General features: G+C 45.5%; 2 protein-coding genes across 2 annotated transcripts in view; one reads left to right on the top strand and one right to left on the bottom strand.

The window, feature by feature from the left end:
* Positions 1-15,092, top strand: part of PINK1 (PTEN induced putative kinase 1) — a 15,795-nt gene extending 703 nt beyond the window's left edge. The window contains exons 2-8 of the mRNA XM_006883573.1: positions 3,166-3,457; positions 4,720-4,820; positions 5,489-5,671; positions 6,160-6,323; positions 7,924-8,051; positions 8,428-8,664; positions 14,835-15,092. Coding sequence (XP_006883635.1) covers positions 3,166-3,457; positions 4,720-4,820; positions 5,489-5,671; positions 6,160-6,323; positions 7,924-8,051; positions 8,428-8,664; positions 14,835-15,092 — 1,363 coding nt within the window. The remainder of the gene's footprint in view (positions 1-3,165; positions 3,458-4,719; positions 4,821-5,488; positions 5,672-6,159; positions 6,324-7,923; positions 8,052-8,427; positions 8,665-14,834) is intronic.
* A 3,235-nt stretch (positions 15,093-18,327) lies between these two features.
* DDOST (dolichyl-diphosphooligosaccharide--protein glycosyltransferase subunit (non-catalytic)) overlaps positions 18,328-24,900 on the bottom strand; it is a 31,773-nt gene continuing 25,200 nt past the window's right edge. The window contains exons 3-11 of the mRNA XM_006883572.1: positions 22,089-22,175; positions 21,261-21,364; positions 21,037-21,131; positions 20,693-20,786; positions 20,261-20,409; positions 19,473-19,620; positions 18,776-18,896; positions 18,553-18,659; positions 18,328-18,477 (exon numbers count right to left, since the gene is read on the bottom strand). Coding sequence (XP_006883634.1) covers positions 18,328-18,477; positions 18,553-18,659; positions 18,776-18,896; positions 19,473-19,620; positions 20,261-20,409; positions 20,693-20,786; positions 21,037-21,131; positions 21,261-21,364; positions 22,089-22,175 — 1,055 coding nt within the window. The remainder of the gene's footprint in view (positions 18,478-18,552; positions 18,660-18,775; positions 18,897-19,472; positions 19,621-20,260; positions 20,410-20,692; positions 20,787-21,036; positions 21,132-21,260; positions 21,365-22,088; positions 22,176-24,900) is intronic.

Here is a 24,900-nt window from a genome sequence, read left to right as displayed (position 1 = left end):
TTTTTTTTTTTTCTTAACTGTTTTCCTTTACTCAAGCAGCATGTTTTGGAAATAGCTCCCGATCCAGTAGGTGCTGGGCTAGTGATTTTGTTAGCATTTTCTCAAACTTCATGACAATTAAATTGCAACATTCCTTTATCTTAAGTCATTATCAACAGTGTATGAATGGGGAAACGTACTGAGATCACGTAACAGCTAAAGTCTGTAACCCTAACCAGTGAGCAATGTCATCTCTAGAGTATAGCCAAGCACTTAGCGACATTGACCCCACAGGAATCATCAAGTCTGATATTTTGGTTAATAGCATTACCAGTGATGTCTACCGACAACAGGGCATCTCTTCATAAACTCTTGAAATAGTTCCGAGATCACCCTTTGTACGCTGCCTCTCCCTCGGTTTGAATCAGTATAGCCCCTACATCTTGCAGGTGGGGGCTGAGGCCTAGCAGGGGGATTGATGTAGCCAAGGACACAGAGCCCATGTGTCCTGGTCTCCAGCCAAGTTCTCGTTCTTCTCGTTCTTCGTTACCGTCGCCAGGCTGTCTCGTGCTTGATTGCCAGCTAGTTTTGAATGACAGGTGACGTTGACCTAGCCCTCAGCTCTCGCCCTTGTCTTTTGCTACAGCTTAACTTACAGAAGACAAAAATGGAGAACTTACCAAATCTTGTTTAATATAGGGAAGGGGTGGGGGTTTTTTATCTGTAAGACTGATCCTTCTAGGTTTACCCACCCTCCACATGTCTTTTCTCACACTGTACCCTCCTGCCTCATAGTTTTAAGGAGTTAGCAATTAACTTCCAATTAAAGACTCAGATATTTGACTTCTTTTGAAAATTCACAAGCTCTACCAACACTAGTGCTACAATTCCATGTTCTTCAGAATGGTGGCTGCTCTCTAGAAGGATCTGTGTTAAAACAAGACAAAACGAAATAAAAAAAAAATCCAGCTATGAAATGGGCAAAAACCTGAAGAGGAAACAAAGGTATCAAATAAGCCCATGAAAAGATTCTCAGCATCACTATCCACTAAAGGAATGCAAATTAAAACAGGGCAGGAAATAGCACCAGCCCACCTGCCATCACCTCAGCCCAGCCCAGGAACCCCAAGTCAAGGATCCAGGCCTTTGAGACGCAACAGGCACTGTGTGTAGCTTGGTCATGGAGCTCTCCAATCTCAATTGGCTGATCATGAGCGCCCACTGGGACCTGGAAGCCCTCTGGTGCCTTGGCTAACGGAAGGTGAAGCCCACAGGAAAGGGGCCTGCACCCTATGCCTCCAAGGGGGCAGGGACTCTCCCGTGAGGGGAACCCTGGGGGGATGGGTGGAGCTGCTTCCTGCCAGCCTGGCTGGACAGTGTGCTTCCTCTGTGGATACAGGCCAGGCCAGACAAGTTCCCCAAGTTCTGCTGAACAGCTGGAAACAGTTTGCAGCTGCCTGGGGGAGGGCTTGGTGTTCTGGTTCCTTAAGTGTTCTAAGTTCCCCTACCCCCACTTTCCCAGACCGAGGTCACAGATTCCCTAAGGAAAGGGACACCTGTGCCACCTGCAAGCACCTCAGAGCAGCCTGGCTGCAGTTGCTGCCCAGATTTTTATCTTGATTTACAAATTGCACCTCCTTTGCTGAGGTGATTTGGTTCAGAATTTGTTGCTTTACTGTAGGGCTAAGGCCCCCTTTGAAGGCTGTTATCTTTGCCTTTCTACAAATGCGCTTCCCCCCCCCCATACAGGATGACCAATAAGAAATGATTCTTGTAACAAAAAAACAAAAAAAAAACAACAGGGCAAAAAAGGTTGCTGCAGATCAAACTGCTAAAATAAAAAATTGTGATAACACCAAGTACTGGTTAGGATAGGGAGAAAGGTGACCTCGTGTGTGGCTGATGAGAGTGTGAAATGGTCTAACACCTCTATAGTATGACAGTTTCTTACAAATCTAAAGATGCACCTACAATACATCAGCCATTACTTCCATAGGCATTTACCCAGAGAAGTGAAAATGTATGCCCTGTTTGGTGAAGTGGTTTTCATATGGAAATATGGGCTGAACTGAAGGAGAGTTGGATTGGATTGGAGCAAAGGAGTGTCATGTAAAAATAGTATAGTTTAATTGGACTCAGACAGTGAAGGATCATGTGAGGTGGGATGGGGGTGTCTGAAGACTGGTACCTTCAAGTTGTGACCGCAGGTCAGTGTGAAGGGGCCATACTGGCACAGCTGGATGACTGATTATAGAATTGGAAAGGAACGGATCAGCAGATTATGCAGATTTGATGATTGGAGAAATTATGATAGAGGCAAGGATGGTGAAACTTCATCTCACATACTTTGGTTATGTTGTCAGAAGGGGCCAGTTCTTGGGAAAAGCCATCATTTTTCGTCAGCAAAGGGGAGGAAGATCCTCAACAAGATAGACTGACACAAGAGTGTCACACTGAGATGAGGCTGGACAGGATAGACCAGGGTTCAGATTGTTTAGGGTCACTACAAGTTGTGGACTGGAAAGCACCCAGCAACTATTTGAAGTAGGAACATACTCAGTTTTTTGATATGTGAACTCTTAGCCCAGCTCCCCATGCCTACACGCCTTTCTGCCCAAATGCTTGTACTCTTAGTTCCATTCCTTACAACAGTGAGCCACCCATCTGGTTCCTAGGAGGCATAGACAGACAAGCTGTAGATCTAGTTCTGAGTTTACTCCCTCACCTGCAGAAAACAGCTGGAGGTCACTACCAAGTGAAGGATATCACCGTTGGTGCTGCTGCCCACCCTCAGGTATTGATTACTGTGTAGTGGCTGTGGCCAAGTTCTTTGCAGAGATAGCCATCTCATAATCAGGAGTCTCTAAGAATGTGACAGCAGGGTCACAGGCAGCAGAAGCGGTGTGCCAACTGCAAAACTTGGACATTCTGGTGACCTCACTAATCCCTTCTGTGTTGGGTTGGACTGTGCTGGGTTGTGCTGTCTCTGACTACAATGAAGTGAGAAATTATTCTGAATAACCAGAAATACAGGATGGTCAAGCCATAAAAACCAATTTGGCTACATTTTTAGTAGCCCTTGATGTTGACAATGAGGACCTTGTCAATCAATCTACCACTTTCCCCTCCTGTCCCTTTACTTGTGCTTTATTAGGCCCCAGGATCACTGTGCTTTCATTTCCCCCCACAGGCGATTTTCACCCAGAAAAACAAGCTGCTGCCTAACCCACTGGACAATAGACGCTGGCAGGGCTTCCGCCTGGAGGAGTATCTTATAGGGCGATCTATTGGCAAGGGCTGCAGTGCTGCTGTGTATGAAGCCACTGTGCCCACGGTGCCCCAGAAGCTGAAAGGAGCAGAGAGCTCCAGGCTGCTGACAAGAAGAGAACCCGATGTCATTCCACAGGGGGAAACTGAGGAGAGCACATCCCAGCCCCCGGCCTTTCCCTTAGCCATCAAGATGATGTGGAACATCTCGGTAAGGACATGCCCTTTCACCTTCAAAGGTAGCACTTTGCAAATGCCAGCCTGAGTGGACCCGATAGACTTTTCAGGGAGCAGATGGGGAAAAACATAAATTCTCCACAGTAATAGTACCTTTTACACAAGAGAGTCTAAGCAGTGGGTGTCACATTTTAGTATGTCCACAGGTCACCCTGGGGACAAGATAAAGGGCAGATTCTGACTCAGTGTCTGGGGTGAGGCCTGAGTGGGCCTTGTAGCCAGTGTCTGAACACTGGTCTCTAACCTGTCAGTCATGGTCGATCTACCTCAGGCCTGCAGCTGCCCTCACCGACTTGTTCCCATGGAGTGGCTCACTGAATAGGAGGCGCCCACTCCTTTCCTGTGAATCACCCTTCACTCCCACCTCCAGATCAGAGACACCCTGTCACCCCGCAGTTCTCAAGGCTGTTTTTTTTTTTCTCCCCTACAAAATCAAAGCTTTCTCGCTTTTCAGAGTCATTTCTTTACCTTGCTGTTGCACAGTTGAGTTTAGGAGACTGATCAAAACCTGATGTTCTGTCGTCTGCCCAAGTACCATCCAAGGCTATAGTGGCTAGCAGCACAGCAGTTAGGCCACACACTGGAGAGTGTGGGTTCTGGCTCTAAATGCAATTTCTAGATTGTTGCACTTCCAGGCTGGGCCAGATGCTTTGCCTATGATGCATCCTGTCTTTAGCACCTAAACTTTTACTGGTCCTGACAATACTAGTAACAGCTGTTGTATTCACAAACGCTATAAAAACTGGATCTATGGGTTCTTAGAGGAGCTTTGTGGTACAAATCCAGGTACCATCAATCTTGAGTGTCACTCATAATGAAATGAAGAATCCAAGGTGTTTTTCTCCCTCTTCAGTTTATGTTTGCTTACTTGAGGCGGAGGTGGAGGAGGCTGCTCTGTGGCTCAGTGTGACTTGATCCCTGGTGGAGTCTGTCAGGCTATGGCCTGTCAGTTTAGATGCTTTAGTAGCCAAAGGCATCTCTGGCAGGAAAAAGTACCTCCTGCCCTGGCCTTCACCTTGACAGCTGCCAAGAGTTTGAGGCATGGGAAGAGTTCCCTGAGGTGGCATGAATGGCACCCTTACCTTCTCTTCCTAGGAGTACACACTCTTGCCACTTGAGAGGTTATCTTCTCTTGAAGATGCAAGGCAACTATAGACAGTAGCTGCCCGGGTCCAGGTTACAGGGAGGGCGTGGTACTTGGGTTGTATGACTAGACTCATTGTGGCTATATTGCAGGCGGGCTCTTCCAACGAAGCCATCTTGAGCACAATGAGCCAGGAGCTGGTCCCAGCGAGCCGAGTGGCATTAGCCGGGGAGTATGGAGCAATCACCTACAGGTAAGTCCCTTTGGCCCACTGGCCACCCTGGCTGTGAGTGCTCTGAGAGTATGATGACCACCTGTGTCTCCAGCACTCAGCACAATGTCTGACACCCAGTAGATGTATCTACTGAATAATGTAGTTAATAATGGGTTTGTGGTTGATGGCTAATTTTGCTTGGAAAAGATTGCAAATTACCTGACTTTAGACAGTGTGAGTGAGTGATCCACATGATCCACATTAGAACAGGTGCAGGAAAGCCATCGAACCATGCCAGTGGTTGGAAAATTGGCCTGACTTCGGATGTCTCCGTGGAGTGGTGGGGACTGAGTCATGGAACATCACCTATCTAGCAGTACAAACTGAACTCTGTCTCCCGGAGAAAAGCACTCATTCCCCTAACAGAGTCCCTGAAGGTGCCAAGTATCATTCTAGGTACTTGCAGCTTGCACTGTAGAGCTGAGTTTTGTTTTGTGGTTTGGTTAAAAACAAAACAAAAAACAACCCATTTTGTTCCTGGAGAGCTCTCAGGGTGGCAGAGTAGCTGGACAGTTCAGGGCAGGGCCGTCTGGTAAGCACTAGACAGCAATGCTCTGGGTACTGACTGCTTACATATGTTATACAAGAGTCTGCTCTCCAGCCACTGTATCTGACTCTGGCTTCATGTCTCCCCACTTGACTGAAAGAAAATCCAAGGGAGGGGTCAAGCAGCTGGCGCCTCACCCCAACATCATCCGGGTTTTCCGCGCCTTCACCTCGTCTGTGCCGCTGCTGCCAGGGGCTCTGGTTGACTACCCTGATGTGCTGCCCCCACAACTCCACCCTGATGGCCTGGGCCATGGACGGACGCTTTTCCTTGTTATGAAGAAGTAAGTGGCAGGGTTGTCGCCAGATACTGGAGCTGCCTCATCTTTAGCATAGGAGCTGGGTCTTGCCCTGTGTGTGTACACCAAGCACGGGCATTCAGGGAGAAGGAGCATCACTGGGATATCAAGGAGTGGATTATATCTGTCCTAGAGCCACTTTCCTGGACTTTTCACATAATGCTTTCAGCACATTTGACTAGCAAGCATCCCTTGTCTGTGGCTTACCCAGCCTATGTCTCAGTAACAGTTCTTTCATCATCCCCTGTAACCACTAATATTACTATAATGAATCCTTTAAGAAAAAGAATATTTGTGCTGTTACTTGTAACATGTAGACTCCTTTAGAATTTCGGAATGGTGAATGGCTTGGAAACAGACAGGTGGGTAAATAATGAAACGTTCCAGGAAGAAGAGGCTACCATCCTAGCAGTACATACTACGGACCATCCGTGTGCTCGTGATAACACAAGGCCCTGTCTCCCCTCCATCAGCTATCCCTGTACCCTGCGCCAGTACCTCCGCACAGCCACCCCAAGCCCCCGCCTCGCCACTGTGATGACCTTGCAGCTCCTGGAAGGGGTGGATCATCTGGTCCAACAGGGCATTGCACACAGAGACTTAAAGTCTGACAACATCCTTGTGGAGTTTGATGCTGGTAAGTGCTTATCAGAGGGAACCAGGGTGCACTAGAGGTTAAGTCTGGGAACATTTAGGACCCTTAAGGCTTTTTAGGGTTTTAGATTACCATAAGTTTTCATGTATTAATTTTGCTTCACACAAAGGTGAGCACCATTTTCAAAGCACGGGCTTTTATTGTCTCCCTAGTTCCTTTTTTTTATTCTTTTATTTTTTATTATTTGTGTGTGTGTGTGTGTGTGTGTGTGTACCATCAAATCAGATCTGACAGGTACAGGAGGAGATTGCCCCTCCTTCTCCTGCAGAGCATCTGGTGGATTTGCAGTGGATCTTCTCGCCTCCCACTTCCTTTCTGTTACCCATTTACAGACCTCAGCGTGGAAGTGCTTTAGTATAAATAAAAGAGAGGGAGGTGTTTGTTTATTTTAAGAAAGACTTTTCAAGCAGTGAGAGGTGTCCTAATATAAGCCCAGCCATCTCTGCAAATAATGAGTTGCCCATCACTACAAGCAATCAAGGAAAAGCTAGATGGCCATTTATCTGGGGATATAGTGGAGGAGAGTCATCCACCTGATATGATTTGAATGAGATTTCAAAGAGTCATATTGCAATTTAATTACTAAAGGAATTCGTGTTTTTAAAGGAACTCTGGTTCCTTTTACAGATAAATAGTTCTTAATGCATTCTGTCCTCTGAGAAATGACTTCTCCTAACATGCTATAAGTAAGCCCAGATCTCACCATCCTTGCTTCTAAGGAGCACCTTGGCAGCACTTCTATTCTTCTGGCTTGGAAAAGTAGATGGTCAGTAAAGGAGGGAAAGACCCTCAATGAGATAGATAGAACAGCAACTGCAAGAATGGGCAGCAACGGAGACTGTAAGGAGGATGCAGAGTGCGCGGCAGGGCAGGGTTCAATCTGCTGTACTATGAGTCTCAGTCAACTAGACGGCGCCTCACCACCTGTTTAGTAGACTTGGAGTTGGGATTTTCAGATTCAAGTTGAAGATATAAAGGGCTGTAAAGAGGTCATTCAAGGCAGGCACTATCTAATGAGTAAACTGAACGGCATATTTCATTTGGCAAGAACTCTAATTGCTAGAAAGTAATTTAGACTGAGCTAGACTTTTTTTTTCCATTTTTCATCCTTTTTTTTTTCATTTTTCATCCTTTTTTTTTTATGAGCTAGACTTTTATCAGGTTGTCATTTGCCTTGTTGTTGTGTACCATCAAGTTGGGACCGACTCATAGCGGACCCTCCTGCAAGTTTTCACAGTCAGTAAATCCCGTGGGAATTGAGCCCATCTTTCTCTTGCAGAGCAGCTGGTGGATTTGGGCCTCATGCCTTTGGGTTGACAATGCAAATCCTTACCACTCAGCCACCAGAGCTGGTTTGCCTTGGGCCTTTAATTGCCTGGAGGTTTCTCTGCATTCATGGATGCCCTCCGGTTCAGCTCTGGTGAGGGGACTCCCTTCCAGGACTTTGTGCTCTGCACTCTGACCAGCCGAATCCCTGCTAGTCCCTCTCCTACCTATCTTGATGGAGACTTTAGTGGGAAAACACAGGGACCTTTGGGAGGAGAGGAGAACCAGCTACTCACCTCTCCTGTCCCTTCCACAGATGGCTGTCCCTGGCTGGTGATCACTGATTTCGGTTGCTGCCTGGCAGATGAAAGCATCGGCCTGCAGTTGCCTTTCACCAGCTGGTATGTGGATCGGGGTGGAAACGGCTGCCTGATGGCTCCTGAGGTGAGTCCTGCTGCCTGCGTCATCTGTTATCAGCAGAGACTTCCACTACATCTCTCTCCCATGAAATAATAGGATGAGACTGGATACTTCATTAGTTCTTAGTCAACACCTTCATCTTTTCTGGCCTGTAATTTGGTACCAGTCCCTCCCCTGCCACTTTGCTTTAATCTGGATCTCTCTCATGCTCCCAGGAGGCAGGAGTTTTGTGAGCATAAACCAGGCAGTCTCAGCAGATTTTTCTGGGCCTGAGCCACAGCTGACTCAAATGCTGGGCTCCTGGACAGAGCCCTGGTTGGCCCTTGGGACCAGTGCTGAGAAAACACAGTGGGATTAGAAATGCCAGGAGCGTGACTACACATCTTTGCTTCCCAAGCAGGTGTCCACCGCCCGTCCTGGCCCCAGGGCAGTGATCGACTACAGCAAGGCAGACGCCTGGGCTGTGGGAGCGATTGCCTATGAGATCTTTGGACTCTCCAATCCCTTTTACGGCCAGGATCAGACCCACCTGGAAAGCCGTAGTTACAAAGAGGCCCAGCTGCCAGCACTGCCCGAGTCAGTGCCTCTGGATGCAAGACACCTAGTGAGAGCACTGCTCCAGCGAAAGGCCAGTAAGGTGAGGCTGTTCCCACAGCTGTCAGGTATGGACGGAAAACTGAGCACGTGTTCCAGGGTGACGACAGGCTGAGGTACTGCAGGGACAAACAGACCCTGGAGCTTATGAAAGTAAAGGACAGTTGCAGCAATACAGCATTTACATACAGCAGTATAATTACGTATTAACTTAAGTAGGTGTGGTGCAGCTATCTGCCACTAAAACATTAGTCAGAATCCTACAGTTGAACTCTCCTTTGCTGAAAGTCACTCAGACACAGAGATGAATCCCAGATCTTCACATTCACCGACATTTCTGCATCAGAGCCCCTGCACCCTTTATTTTGTCTGTCATTTCCAACACCTGGTGACCTTAATTGCCTGAGTGTCCCTCCTGTGAAGGCAGTTTCATCCAAATTTTACATAGACCAATAGAACCAATCACGCTTTAGAAGGTCTTTGTATCCATGGCTCCTATTTTACTAATTTTGCATTAATTGGTTGACATGTTATTCCATGCTCAGTTAACTATGAATCATAGCTTCTCTGGGAACAACATACCTGAATCTTGCCTTATCTTTCATCAGCCAGTTATGGATGACACTGTTGTTAGGTACTGTTGAGTCCAGGAAGACTCATAGCGATTCTATGAACAAAAGGTCTGAACCCTGTTCTTTCTATCCTGCGCCATCCTCACACTTCCTGACACACAAGAGCCCATTGCAGCAGTCACCATGTCAGTCCACCTGTTTGGGGGTCTTCATGGAAACAATGTTTTAAAAATCATAAACTGCCATTAATTAAATTGTAAAATAAAATTGCATATTAACATTTTTTTTAAAAAGTTACTCAGAAGGAACCTGGTAATGTGATGATTAGGTGCTTAGCTGCTAACTGAAAGGTTGGCAGTTCCACCCAGCAGCTCCATGGGGAAAGACAAGTTTATTTTTTTAAAGATTATGGCCTGGAAAATCCTATAAGGATGGTCTGTTCTGTCACATGGGGGTCACTGAGCAAAAACCAACTTGGGTGTTAAGTGATGGCACCTTCACATTAGAAGGACAAGATTGCACTTTTTATAAATGCTTAACAAGGCTGTAGCTTACAGGAAGAGCTGAGACCTAGTCAGACAAATAGGAAAACCTCTCACAAGCACCCATGTGGACATTTTTTAAATTACTCTGAAGGAATATAAAGGCTAGTATTTGAAGCTATGAGTGGAGTGGCAGGCCCAGTTTCTATGGCATACTTACTTAGTGGAAAAACCCTCGAGACAGACCGTAAGTCAAATTACTGTTCTACCACTTTTCTTTCACCATACACATAATGCCATGTTGGGTACAGTAGCAGGGAGCTCTGGTGGCCTAGTGGTAAGAAACTGCACTGCAATCCCAAAGGCCCGCGGGCAGTTTGAAACCATCAGCTGCTCACCACAGGAGAAGGAGGAGCAGTCACCTCCCATGCGATTAACTACCTCTGAAAACCCACTGGAGGGTCAGCTATAGGTCGTTTCCAACTCAACGGTACTCAACAACTATTAAAATATGAACAATAAAGGAACATAGAATTAATCTAATACTAATTTCACCTTAAAGTAGAGCCCAGATTGGAAGTCATTCAAAATGAGAAATAGCTGCAGGCAGCTTTTAATAAATAGAACATAGCATGTACTGTTATGTGCCGTCAAGTCGCCTGTGATTCATAGCGACCCCATGTACAACAACTCTGACGCCTGCCCTGTCCTGAACCAGTCTCACTGACTCCTACACACTGACCCTTATTGCCCCAGTTACTGCATCAATCCATCTCATCTGTCATCTTCCTCTCCTGTACTGTTCCTCCACTCTTCCAAGCATGATGTCCTTCTCTAAGGACCAGTCCCTCTTGGCCACATGCCCAAAGTATGTGAGACAGAGCTTCAAAATCCTAGCCTCTAAGGAGAAACTTGGTTTCACCCTCTCCAAGACAGACTTACATGTTTTCTTGGTGGTCCATGGTATGTTCAAGACTCTTCTCCAGTGCCACAACTCAAAAGCATCAATGATTCTTTTGTCATCCTTAGTCATTGTCCAGCTCTCTGATGCAAAGGAATTGCAAAGACTATAGCCTGGATCAGGCACACCTTAATCTCTAGACTGATACTGTTGCTCCTCAGTACTCTGGAGAAGTCTCTGACAACAGATTTTCCCAGTGCAAGTTTGTCTTTTAACTTCCTGACTGCTGGTGCCAAGAGTGTTGATTATGGAAAATTGTAAGTTGTCAAAAATGAAATGGAACACATGAAGGTTGACATTCTAGGCATGAGTGAACTGAGATGGACTGGCATATGAACTATTATACCAGGAATGAAAAATGAGGACAAATGGCGTTTTCATTCCTAATGAAAAAGACAATTTCAAGATCCTAAGGTACAATGTTGTGAATGATAGGGTACTATTCACATGCATACAAAGAAGACCTCTTAATAAGACTATTACTCAAATATGTGCACCAATAACTAAAGCCAAAGAGGAGGAAACTGAGGATTTCTACCAACTTTTGCAGACGAACACTGTACAAACATGCAACCAAGAGGCATTACTGGTGACTGAAACGCAAAATGTGGAAACAATGAGGAAGGAAGGAATGGTAGTCGGAAAGTATGGTCTTGGTGACAGAATTGAGACTGGATATAGAATGATTAAATTTTGTACATTCAGTGATTTATTCATAGCAAATACATTTTTTTAAAAAGTGTAAATGGCAACTTTACACATGGACCTCACCTGATGGACTATGCAGGAATCAGACCAACTATGTCTGTGGAAAGAATCATTGGAAAAGCTCAAAATTAGCAGTCAAAACCAGACTATGTGCTGACTATGGAACAGACCCTCAATTACTCATGTACAAGTTCAAATTGAAGCTGAAGAAAATTAAAGCAAGTCCTCAAGAACCAAAATACTACCTTGAGTTTGTCCCACTTGAATTTCAAAATCATCTAAAGAATAGGTTTGAGGCATCAAATACTAATGGCGGAAGACCAGATGAGCTATGGGATGGCATCAAAGGGAATCCATGAAGAAGAAAGCAAAAGGTGATGTTCCAAAGACAGAGGAGGAAGAAAGGAACAAAATGGATATCAGAAGATACTCTGTTTTGGTTCTCAATACTGTAATATAATTTTCAAAGAGGAGAAATGCCAAAGTAAAAAAGATGAACAGAAAATTTCAAAGGGCAACTTGAGAAGACAAAGATCTTCGAAACCAAAATCCTTAGAAACCTTATGAGGCTGGCTGTTCTGTCCTGGGCAGCTGGGAGTCTGATTTGGTTTTTACTTCATTCAGAGGAAAAGCTGCCATGGCTGCAGCCTCACCAGACAGCTCTTCATACCTTCTCTACGGTCACCTCTGTCTGGAGCACAAGAAGCCCTTTGGCTGTCCTTGCCAGGACTCACCCAACCTGCTTGGGAGCAGAGACAAAGTATTATAACGGAATGTGCAGAGAGCTGAAGTTTGAGGAAAAAAAGAGAGGAACTTGCTCAGCATTTCTCAGTTTGTAAGAACTGGGGGGAATAATTCAAGCCTCAAACTGCAATACTTAGAGATACTATGGGAAAAATCTTGAATGATCCAGGAAGCATCAAAAGGAATACAGTCACCATACCAAAAAGAATTGGTTGACAATGAAAAATTTCTCTAAGTACCATATGAGCAAAAGCAAGAGCCAGTGGTAATGAAGTAAGAATTTTAAGCTGCGCTGAAGACATTGGCCAAAAAAGTAAGATCCCAGGAATCACTGGAATACCAACTGACGTATTTCAACTAACAGATGCAGCCCTTGAAGTGTTCACTTGTCTGTGCCAGGAAATCTGGAGGACAGCTGCTTAGATGACTGACTAGAAGTCTCTTATTTGTTTCCATTCCCAAGAAAGGTAATCTAACAGAATGTGGATATTATCAAACAGTTATCATTAATATTGCTGAAAATCATCCAAAAATGGCTAGAATAGTACCTTGATAGAGAACTGTCAGAAGTTCAAGCTGGGATTAAAAAAGATAGTGGCACCAGAGATATCATTGCTGATGTCACATGGTCCTGGCTAAAAGCAAAGAATAGGAGAAGAATGTCTATTTGAGTTTTATTGATTATGTAAAGGTATTTGACTGTGCAGACCTTAACAGATTGTGGCTAACAATAAGAAAACTGTGAATCCCAGAACACTTAATTGTGTGCCTAAGAAACATAACTGTACCAAGAAACTGTTGTCCGAACTGAGCAAGGGAACACTGCATGCTTTAAAATCAGGAAAGGTGGCCCCAATCACTGAGCCGCCGCCGAGGACTTAGCTGCCTCCCCCTCGAGCCCCCTCGCTTCCTGACGCTCCGTCCCCCCTGCCCGCCTTCTCCTGCCACCGCCTTCCGCAGGCCGTTTCCACCAAGGAAAAGGAATCGTATCGTATGTCCGCTATCCAGAACCTCCACTCTTTCAACCCCTTTGCTGATGCAAGTAAGGGTGATGACCTGCTTCCTGCCGGGACTGAGGATTATATCCATATAAGAATTCAACAGAGAAACGGCAGGAAGACCCTTACAACTGTCCAAGGGATCGCTGATGATTACGATAAAAAGAAACTAGTGAAGGCGTTTAAGAAGTTTGCCTGCAATGGTACTGTAATTGAGCCTCCAGAATATGGAGAAGTAATTCAGCTACAGGGTGACCAACGCAAGAACGTATGCCAGTTCCTTGTAGAGATTGGACTGGCTAAGGACGACCAGCTGAAGGCTCATGGGTTTTAAGTGCTTGGGGCTCACTGAAGTTTAAGTGAGGATTTCCTTGCAATGAGTAGAAAATTTCCCTTCTGTCCCTTGTCACAAGTTTAAAACTTCACAGCTTGTATAATGTAACCATTTGGGGTCCACTTTTAACTTGGACTAGTTTAACACTTTCATGCAATAAACTGAAAAGAGCCCAAAAAAAAATCAGGAAAGGTGTATGTCAGAGTTGTACCCTTTCTTCATCCTTATAACATTTGTAGTATGCACAGCAAATAATTCTAGATAGAAGCTGGTATGAAAAATGGCATCAGAATCAGAAAAGAATCAACAACCTGTTATGAAAATGACAAAACTCTGCTTGCTGAAAGTGAGGAGGACTTGAAACACTTGGTGTAGAAGATCAAAGAATACACCCTTCAATATGGATTACATCTCAACATCAAGATGACAAAAGTCTTCACCATTGGACTGATAAGCAACATCATGAAAGATGAAGAAAAGATTGAAACTGTCAATGATTTCATCTTGCTTAGATCCACAAGCAACTTTCTTAGGACCAGCAGTCAAGAGATCAGGAGATACATTTCACTGGGAAAGTCTGCAGTCAGGGACCTCTCCAAATTGCAGATGAGCAGTGATGTCACTGTAAAGACTAAGGTGCACCAGATTCAGGCCAGTGTTTTCCATTGCTTGTTATGTATCTCATAGCTGGACAGTGAATAAGGATGGCAGAAAAAAATAATCAATGCCTTTGAGTTTGTAGTGTTGGAGAAGAGTACTGAATATCCTGTGGACTGCCAAAAGAACAGATATGTTTTGGGAAAAGTACAGCCAGACTGCTCCATGGAAACAAGGATAACTAAGCTTTGTCTCAAATACTTTGGGCATGTTGCTAGAAAAGGCTACTCCTTAGAAAGGGATATCATGGTTGGAAAGTCAGCAAGAGAGAGAAGATTCTCAAGGAGATATACTGACAGTGACTGTAGCAATGAGTTCAAATGTCTCAGAGATGATGAGGTTGGCACAGGATAGGACAGGGTTCAGATGTGGTTTTTATAGCATCACTATAATTTTTCCTCAATGGCACCTAGCAGCCACTATTAAAAGAAGGAAAATAACCTACCTACCTAAGCCCAGTCCATGGGATGAGACAGGGTAGTACACCTGTGAGGCATGGAACCTACCAAAATGGGGAAGGCCATTTCAACACAGTAGACAGCCCCACTGCAAACCATACATGTGGAAATGCCTGGAGCGTGGGTAGAGAGCAGCGACTGTAGGTAGCTTAGTGAAGGAGGATGGGAGGAGGGAGAAGGTCCAGGAAGAATGACTGAGACTAGACTGGAAGAGAACGATGACCCTGACATTAACTAAGTAGGCTGCCGACAACATACTTTGTTGTAGATGTTTTTTTCAGCTTCCCTTCTTGTTTCAGAGACCATCTGCCCGAGTAGCTGCAAATGTGCTTCATTTAAGCCTCTGGGGTGAACACATCTTAGCCCTGAAGAATCTGAAATTGGACAAGATGGTTGGCTGGCTTCTCCAGCAGTCAGCTGCCACTCTGTTGGCTGACAGGCTCCCAGAGAGGAGTTGTGTGGAAACAAAAATGAAGATGTTATTTCTAGCCAACCTGGAGTGTGACGCCCTGTGCCAGGCAGCCCTTCTCCTCCACTCCTGGAGAGCAGCCCCTTGATGGCTCCACACGTAGCTGAGTTACTAAAAGAATGTAGCTGCATCTGTGTTGATTGTCTGTGAGTGCCGAAGGAGGGGCTCTAAGGTGCAAGGGTGGAAGTCAGGAGAAAGTGTGGTGCAGAGAGGGGCTGGTCAGTGCCAGAGAAGGTCTCAGGCTTGGCAAGTTTGAAAGCAACAGTATGAGTCAAAGTACATGATCGGTAGCTGCTAACTCTAGCTGTGCAATTCTGGATGGATCCTATAATCTATGTGGGCTAAAGTTTTAACTATAAAATGAAGAAATCGTCTTAAAAAAGGAGCTGGCAAACTCTTAAGTCAGACAGTAAATACTTTAGACTGCTAAAGGTGTTCAACTCTTTGACTACAACAGAAACCCATCTGCTGTCAAGTTGGTTCCCACTTGTAACTGCGATCCATTAAGGCTCCAAGGCTGTAAATCTGTGAGAGGAGACTGTCCAGCTAGGCCAGTAGATTCAAACTGCCAACCCTTTGGTTAGCAACCTAATACATTATGCACTTGGTGACCAGAGTTCTCTAGTCACATAAGAGTAGCCCTAGATGTGTAAATGAATGTGACTGTGCTCAGGAATATTTTTTTAATGGACTAAGAAATTTTAATTTTGTATGTTACAAAATATTCACTTAAATCCACACACTACATGAAAGAAGGTGGCAAAACATGATCAAGAGAAAAACACTAAGAGATATGCAAGAATAAGACTACAGTAGATGCTGTAACATTTATCCCTGTAAGAGTAATAATACGTGTAAGCAGATGCAAAGGTAAATATTATTTCTTAAATAAGTGAGGGAGCTCACACATGAATATACTTGATACACATGAATACATGGTTATGTTGTTAAATGTCATTGAGTACCACTCATAGCAACCCTTTGAACAAAAGATCTGATCCTTGTTCTATCATTGTTTCTCTAATGTTCATATAGTTTCCAAAGGCATGTTGGTATAGTGGTGTATGTTTGCAAACTATGCCTATGTTCACATATATATATAAAATGAGGCTGTAGGGAGCAGTTATACAAACTACTGATCTCATCCCACCTGGAGCATAAGAGAACAAAACTCAAGGGCACAAATAGTCCAAAGGTCTAGTGGCCCATTTGAATCACAGTCTCCTCTAACCTGAACCAAGCCAGATAGCATGGTCAGCAGTGGTAACTGAGCACTAAGACCACCACAGAAGGTCCTAGTTAGAATGGGCAAGAAACGTAGAACAAAATTCCAGTTAAAAAAAAATACTGGTTGGAAAGAGAAGACTTGCCCTGAGACAACTCTTCTAGAGAATGTGCTCTTTAAAGCAGCTTGAAAGGGTATTTGCAAAAAAACAGAAATGAAAGGCTATGGAAACAGGACATATGGAAACAAAGATCCTGAGGAGGAAAGAGTGCTGACACGTTGCAGTGACTGCAGCCAATGTCGTGGGAGAACTTGTGTATGACTGCTGATGGGAAAACTTACTTTCTACATTCAACCTAGTCATAAAAAAAAAACAACACAAGCAGCTGTCTGGATTAGCCAGACCAGTTTGCCAGCTTCTGATCTAGATGAATTCTAAGAACTTTGTCAGTGCTTACATGTGGTTACCATTACCCTGTGTTTGTAGCCAAAGGACTAACAATACCAAGCGAGCAGATCTCCTCGGGTCTAACTGCTGTCTGAATGCTCTTAAAGCCAGGTCTTTTCTTCACAGACCTCTAGGAAGTTAATAACCAAGCAGTCTGCTGAGGGTTCTAGTACGTATGTTCTACACTATAGACCAAAGTAATGGCTGTGAGCAGCAAATTCTCCTGTGACATATGCCCTGAGGTTCAGGAACGGCCTTTTGCTCATGTGAAAGCCGCCCTATGGCACACATCACCTGGGCTGAGGCGGGCTTTTGCAGGGGTCTGTAAAATCAGATACCAGAGTGAAATAAGCGAAATAAAGCCTGAGAAGAAGTACGCACCTCTAAACTGAACATGAGGCTTTCTGGAACAACTGGATATTTTTTGGAATGCTTTTCCAGAGCTCCTTTAGCTCCTGAACTTAGCATAAATACCATAATTGATGAACTGGAAACGAACAGTGTGGTGTTTTAAACTTGGATCTTCCTTTTAACCAGCATGTCTTTCAACTGTGAAGAATTAAAAATAAATTTACAACTAAAAAAAAAAAAATAATAAAATAAATTTACAAGTGCAGAATGTGTATGTGCCTTAAACCAAGTAGCTTTAAGAGTGAATCTCATTAAATGCGAATGACCAGAAAGCTTTGGAGGGGGACATCACCAATGGGGGATGAAGGACACTATTCAGGAAGATTAACTCAGCTCCAGATCAATGCCTGCTCATGGTCCAGAGTTCCAGTCACAGTCCTAACAGCCCATCAAAGTCTGGACCCCAACAATTCTCCACTCCCACATATGCCGGCCCTGCCAGGCATCCACATAAAACCTTACACATGGATTTTAGGAGCATAGCTGTTGCCTAATATAAGCAAGGTGAACATGTATTTAAGGTTTTCAACCAAGAAATTCTATAATTATAAAATAAAGCCAAGCACTGTCATTGTCATTCTAGGTTCTCTGCCTCAATCATTCACACACACACCCCACCCCACCCCCCATGCATTATTGTTATGTGCCATGGAGTCAGAACTGACTCATAGCTGACCCTCTAGTGGGTTTTCAGTGGCTGTAAATCACACAGTAAGAGAATGCCCATCATTCTTCTGAGGAGCAGCTGGCAGATTTGAACCATTTGACTTTGGGCTGGTAGCACAGTAACAACCTACTAGGCCTCCAGAGCTCCCTTATGTGTTATGGACCATATTTTATCCTTTAAGAAGCTTTAGCAACTCACAGTTAAAATCTAATTCAACCTTTGGCAGCCAATCATTACCAAACACAGTCTCACTGCTCACAAAGCACAACATAGTCCAGGTGAAATTGGAGGGTGATGTTTTTATTTTAGAAATGAGTGACTGTACATAAGAAAAAAAATGCCACTTAATTCAAGGTGGAAAATTACATAAAAAGTATTCCCTAAAAAAAAAAAAAGGTATTCCCTGACCCCCACCCATTGGTGCTCAATTCTGTATCCCACTGAGGTAAGGCTGTGCCACTGTCCCATGACTTAAAAAAAAACAACAACACAAACCCAAAATGCCACAAGGGGAAAAAACTTCAATAAAAACTGTCTTCCTCCAAGCAGTAGGAGTCCTGGGGCGCTGGCCCCTAGTCAGACTTCTCCTTCTCCTTCATGTGTAAGAAGACAATGCTGAAGATGAAGAGCCCTGCCATCATGGAGAAGGCGCTGGCGTAGTAGGGATAGGCCGAGGGGATGAAGCGCTCATACTGCGTGTGCTGCAGCGGCCTCACTGACACCTGCAGCAGGACACATGGTCAGCCCTGGCCACCAGGCAGCCCCAACTAGCTGAAAACGGAATGTCCTCAGCTCACCTGAGTGGAGGAGTACAAGTGTGTGTAGCCCAGCCTGTTGTAATCCACTTTAAACTGGAACACACCATACACGTCAGGCAACTTGAACTGGACGCTGTACTTGCCACCTAGGGAGGGCCCAAAAAACAGTAAGGAGAGGTTTCTCAGATATTTCTGTTGAGCCTCATGAGAACAAGAATAGGGACATCTTCTAGGAACATTCTCCTGCAAAAATTTTATGTACCTTTCTTCTTTAAGAAGGTCCTCACAAAGGGATCGATGCGGACAAACTCCAGCTGAATGTCATCACCATCAAAGGGCACCCATTTGCCGTTGGAGAGCTGCTCAATCACGATGCTGTACTCCTGAGGTGGGAGGACAGGAGAGCCCAGGCTGGGCCTGCTCTGTGCCTCTCCCCACCCTCTGAGCTGCCCTGATTCCCACCTTGTGAGCATGGCAGAAATTCCCAGAAGTCCTAGAAACTGCTAAATGCCCTCCCTCCTGCTGCTGAGTATGAACCAACAACACTAGTACTTAGCAGATTACCTCAACTGACTCCACATCTATGCCTTCTGGCAGGTCCTGATTTTTGTCACAATCTTAATGGTCCATTGAAGCCCAAGCTCAAACCACTCTCCATTCCCACAGCATGCCAGCACTCCCAAGCACCCATACTTCCATATACACTGCTAATCCCTGCTCTACCTCACCTCTCTGACAAATTCATCCCCATGACTCAATTCAAATGTCCTTTCTGTGTGACTCCCACTTCCTGGGCAGAGCTAAGTGCAGCCCTTTCAGTTTCTGCACCTCGCTTTCTTAGAGATTAATTTATCCTTGTTTATACCCTTAGGCCAATGCAGAGTTGTTCAAGAAACGCTTGTTGAATCAAATCAACTTAGCCAAAACTTTGGGCCCTCCCCCCACTAAGAGGTTCTTACCACTAGGTCAGTGACAGTGTAGGCATTGGGAGGGGCTGTCTCGCCCACCCGATGATGGGACACAGGCCCCACACGGAGGACACCCTCCTCCTTGAACACCCAGCGGGACAGGGCCACAGCTAGCTCATAGTTGCCTGTCTGGGAATACCTGCAGAGGGGAAATGGGAGAGGACGCTAGAGCACCACAACCAACTTCTTCCCAAAACCACACTGAACTAAATTCTGCCTGTTACCCTGGTACACGTAGGAACCTATGGTCAAAGGGGACACAAAACATGAAAAATGTCAAGTGGCGCTGCCCCAGTCCCACAGTCCATTCCTTGCCCTTTAATGTTAATAAATCTGTCCTCACTTTGAAAGTAATGAACCAACCCTTCTCACTACAAATTCTTCAGTATAATCACCTTCACTTGCTGCCTTTTTAAACTTAAAAAGGCTTGGAGCATTTTCTTGCACTAAAGTAAAAACTGTCTACACCTGTCAAAATTAATCTCCAAATCTGACTTAAAGACACACTTAAGAACCCAACTCGTCGATAACCTGGAAGCTGCTTACACACTATCTTGTCAAAGGACTCAGAATGCAGCAGGGTGTCTCCAGACAGACCATCAGAGATGTTCAGCAGAGTGCCAACACAGCAGCAGAACAGTAAAGCCTTCCAAGAGTTAAAAAGTGCTGAAAATATGTGGCTTCTGACTCTTGAGCTAAGAGGTCCTTCCCTCCCATCTGTGCCTTCCCACATCATAGACCCCGCCACCTGGACCACCCCCAAGCCTCCCGGAACCCACCTCTGGGAGCCAGGTGTAGCTTTCTGCACAGCTGAGTTGAAAAAAGCATCACTGAAGAAGTCGAGGGAGCCGCTAAAGATGACCCGAGCATTGTTCCTGGCCTGCAGCCCAGCAATCAGGAGGGTGTTCTTCCCTACTGCGTGGGGGTACTGAGAACAAAGGAGGCCATCATCCAGGGAATGCAGGGTGGAGGGAAGGAAGCTGGGTCGACAGAGCTGGAGGACAGTAGGCTACACCTACATCACCTTCACTGGGTCCCATCTGAGGAAGGACCCAAGATCACCTCACTGCCCGCCTCCCACTGCTCTCCATTTCTCATTTCACCAGCTTGGCAAAGTGGGCTTTCCTGCTCCATTCACACTTTCAAATCAAAGCACTCTGCCAGTGGGCCCAGGAGCTGGAGGCCTCTAGCATACAAAGGCGTCCCCTCACCTGGGTGATGGGTTTATCTGGGAAGAAGGAATAAGAAGTAGAAGAGCCTGTCAAGATGTCCAACACCAGAGGATTGTCAGGGTCGGCTACCATCCTGCAGGGGAAGAAAAATCAACCCCACACTGAGCCCAAAGGATCTAGAGTCCCCTAAGAGCCATTTCTCCCTAGAATGAATCCTTTTTTCCTCAACAAACACTTAGATCTTTCTCTTGCCATTACTATAGAATATGGTTCAATGGCAAAATTGAATCTTGCTCTTAACCTCTGGGAAAGAAAACCCCAAATCCTCAATGACAAAAGAAAGTTTGTTCCCCTGGCTCTGCTGCCCTCCCCCGCTCACTTACCCAACACCTCGGAAGAGGATGGGATTTAGAGGTGATTTCCCAACAATGGTCGGAGCCTTCAGCAGGTTCTCAGTGTCAGCCACAATGAGCGTATGCTGCAGAGTTGATGGGAGGTTAGGAAAAGGCTGCCTGCACCTGGGAGTCCCTGACTTGTTCATAGGCTCTGAGCGAAGGCGGACATTCCATAAGCCAGCAAGGTGACAGAGGAGGTATGGGTACGTTACCTGGCCAAGGTCTGAGACGTCATAGTTGTGATGGTCAATGACAGCTGTCTTCTCCTCATCAAATTCGATCCCACACTCACTGCCCAGCTCTCGAAGAGGGTCACCTGCACAAACCAAAGAGATGCCTGGCTTAGCCCTACCAGTGGGCCCCGGGCCGGGCGTGGCCCCATCAGCCCTAGTGTGCTGCACCTTCTGTATCCCAACCCCTGAAAGCAGTATCCTCCTGCCCCATGGGCCAGGACCGGATCAACAGGAACAAGTGGCTAGCCCGCCTACCACAAACACACCATGACCTTGGTTCTGCTCAAAAGCTCTCTGCAAAGCAAATCTGACCAGGATGAGCCTGGGCTTACACAGTTCCTCTCTTCCTCATCATCAGCTCCCACCAGGAAACCCACTCGTTACAAGGAATGTGGTTTTTAAAATAATCTGCCAATACTGAAAACTATGAAACAAGATTGGTCAGGTGGTGTTCACAGTTGAAGCTAGGGGACAAGTACATGAGGGTTCTCGACTTGTGAACATCTTTGAAAATTTCTAATATAGAAAACAAAATCAATCAAATAAAGGTTTGGGGCTCTTATTAAACTCTTCTACTTGTCCTCTTTTCGTTAAGGAAGAGCCACTATAATTAAACTAACCCCAGGGTTCTCAGTCCTTTCACTGGCTCTGGTTCTAGAAAGCAAGGGAGGGACTGCCTGGGGCTTAAGCTCCCTTGCTGACCCCTGTTCAGGCCCACCAGAGAGTGCCAACGTGAAGCTTCCATGTATACCCTCAAGCTCTCTGGAGAACTGAGAGACAACACTAAACCTTCTACAATAGACTTACCGATGTCTGAGCTGGCAGCTACCAGAACACTGCCTCCACCATCAATAAAGGCACTGATGGTCTCCACATTGATGTTGCCCCCAAAATCTGAAAAAAAAAAAAAAAAGGCACCAGACATAGTGATCTTGCAGCTAACTTCTTTCTGTTCCTCTGGCATCTGAATGTAACACAGAACAGCGCCCTCTAGGGGCCGCAATCATGGTGATTGGTCTTCATGGATCCTGATAAAGGCAATTCCCAGAGTACAGATCCAGAAAGAATGGCTTGAATTCTAAACGTAATTTTACAGTGTAAATGAAGCAGTCAGGTACCTCCTGATTACATTGGCTCAGTTAGTTATGCATAGTTAAAGACACACATAAATATGTGTCTAGAATTGTCACATTTTCAACCCACATGGCATCACTCAAGCCAATTCTGGATAACCTGGCAGTTTCCCAGAGTCTATCAATTTTACATGCCTTAAGGCTGCATGAAAAAGAGCAAGTCTGAATCCTGGAACCAGGTGTGGGTGGTTGTTATGTGCCATCAAGTTGCCTGCGACTCACAGTGACCCTATGTACGACAGCTGTGAAGTCTGTCCTGTCCTGAGCCAGACTCACTGACTCTAAAACACCAACTCCCTTTGCACCAGTTACTATATCAATCCATCTGACCCAGGGTCTTCCTCTCCTGCACTGTCCCTCCATCCTTCTGAGCAAGATGTCCTTCTCCAAGGACTAGTCCCTCCTGGCCGGAAGTATGGCACCTTTTTTCTCCAAGGGTGGGTCAACACTAGGTATTTATTCACCAAACAGAAGTTTACCCCTATTAATCCTACACTTGTTTATCTATGATCTCCTAACAGAACCAATCAATGTGCATGTTCTGTGGAAAATGACCACCTTTGGTTTTGATGGCTGTTTCGTTGTTTTTTTTAAAGAGGCTCATTTCATTTCTAACGTTTATTAATTCAGAGATCATAACCTTTTGATCAATTTCATCAGGTGACTGCTGCCACATTCAAAACTAGCACTGAGTGGGGCTGTTTTAGGCTCAAGGGTTCCCCCAAATGCACCATGATGTCAACATAAAATGATGGAGTGACTAGTAAGTCACCTCTTCATGAAGTGAGGATTTCAATTCTGTGTTGTGCCTAGAAAAAAAAAATTAAAGGGCCCAGCTAGTATACAAGAGCGGGTCAGAGCAGAGCCCTCATGACAGAGCCAGGCAGGAATGCTCAACAGGGCAGCAGGTGCAGTCTCTGGGGGTTCGGGGTGGGGGAGTAGTTCACCTTAAAGAAGCCAGTGTGGCTCAATGGAGAAGGAGGCGGGGGGCAGGCAAATGAGACCACAAGGAGGGCAGTGGACGTGGCCACAGGGAATCCCTGGAGAATTCTGAGAGGAGAGTGAAGTCTGTAATTTGAAAGAATGGTTCCGACTGCTGAGTGCAGATGGCGAGGGAAGGGACAGAAAGCGACTGCCTGGTCAGAAGCTACTGGACTAAAGCAGTCACTTCCAGTAAAGCACCCACCTGTCAGTGGAGGCCTTGGGCATTCCAGATTACAATGGATTATGAAGACAGGCCTGGCAATCTATTTGCGAAAATCAGGCACTGAAAGCCCTACGAGCCTGATCCATGACTGCCCACTGGGATGGTGCAAGACCAGGCAGCATTTCCTTCTGTGGTGAATGGGGCTGGCATGAGCAGGGGAACCAAATGGGCACCAACAGGGAAACGAGAGGTGGGGTTCTAGAAGCACATATTCTGAGGGTAAGTGGCAGGACTCTCAGGGACTAGGTGAGGCGTGAGAGAGAAAGACGGGCATTGAGGACAGCTCCACGTTTCTGGCCTGAGCAACTAGAAGGATGGAAATGCCATTTCCTGAGACTGGAGCCAGAAATCTGTCCATTCAACATCCATTAGACAGTTAGAAATGGGTCCATACCATGACTTTGTAAAGACATGAATTGAGAACAGCTCTCTTTTTTAAAAAAATAAAATTTTATTTTGTGATATTAAAGAACGTTTACAGAGAAGTTAGATTTCCATTCCTTTCTAAGAGACCGTTTTCAAAAGAGACAAAACCCCACTTGACCTTCAGTCATAGGACATCTTGGTTCTGGGGACTCCAGCTCTCATGTAAACCTTCATAAATCTATTTATAGCCACTCCCCTACAGTGCAGCCAGACAGACATAGAAAATTCAAGAATGGCTTCCTGATATAGTACAATGGCTCCCACTGGGGTGACTGTGAGTCCCAGGAGACATGTGACTATGCTGGAGGCATTTCTAGTCATAACAGAAATGGGACACTAATGGCTACTGGAAGCTAATGGCCGGCAGACAGGGATGCTGCTCAAGAGCCACAGGGCACAGTTCTCACCACAAAGAATCATCCAGTCCAAAATGTCAGGAGTGCTGCTGTTAAAAAACGGATACAGTCAAAGAACACAGGTGTGAAATTAAACGAGACTCCCCCAACGGTTCGATCTATGCAAGGACCTTCCACCATTCACCCTGAGCCAGCGACCCCTTCTGTAAATCAGAGATCCAGTTTCTGCCTGGCATAGGGAGTAAGCTAACTCCCTGGAGCCACTGCTGTCTATGACTCAGGATCCTCCTCATCCCAGAGAGAGAAGAACCCACCAACACTTAGAAGAAGGGAGCTATTCCATTTAGGGTTATGTTGTTGTTGCTATTGTTATGTGCCGTCGAGTCGTTTGCCACTCATAGCGACCCTATGTACAACAGCCCTAAACCGTGCTCTATCCTGTGCCAATCGCACTGTCTCCAACACTCCCATTCAGTGACTGGGATGTCACTGAATCA

The sequence above is a fragment of the Elephantulus edwardii genome, unplaced genomic scaffold (genome assembly GCF_000299155.1).
Source record: "Elephantulus edwardii isolate Elephantulus edwardi_28Jun2011 unplaced genomic scaffold, EleEdw1.0 scaffold00028, whole genome shotgun sequence".
Taxonomy (NCBI): Eukaryota; Metazoa; Chordata; class Mammalia; order Macroscelidea; family Macroscelididae; genus Elephantulus; species Elephantulus edwardii.
The sequence above is the reverse complement of the archived record's forward strand: the minus strand, read 5'-3'. Positions and strand labels throughout refer to the sequence as shown.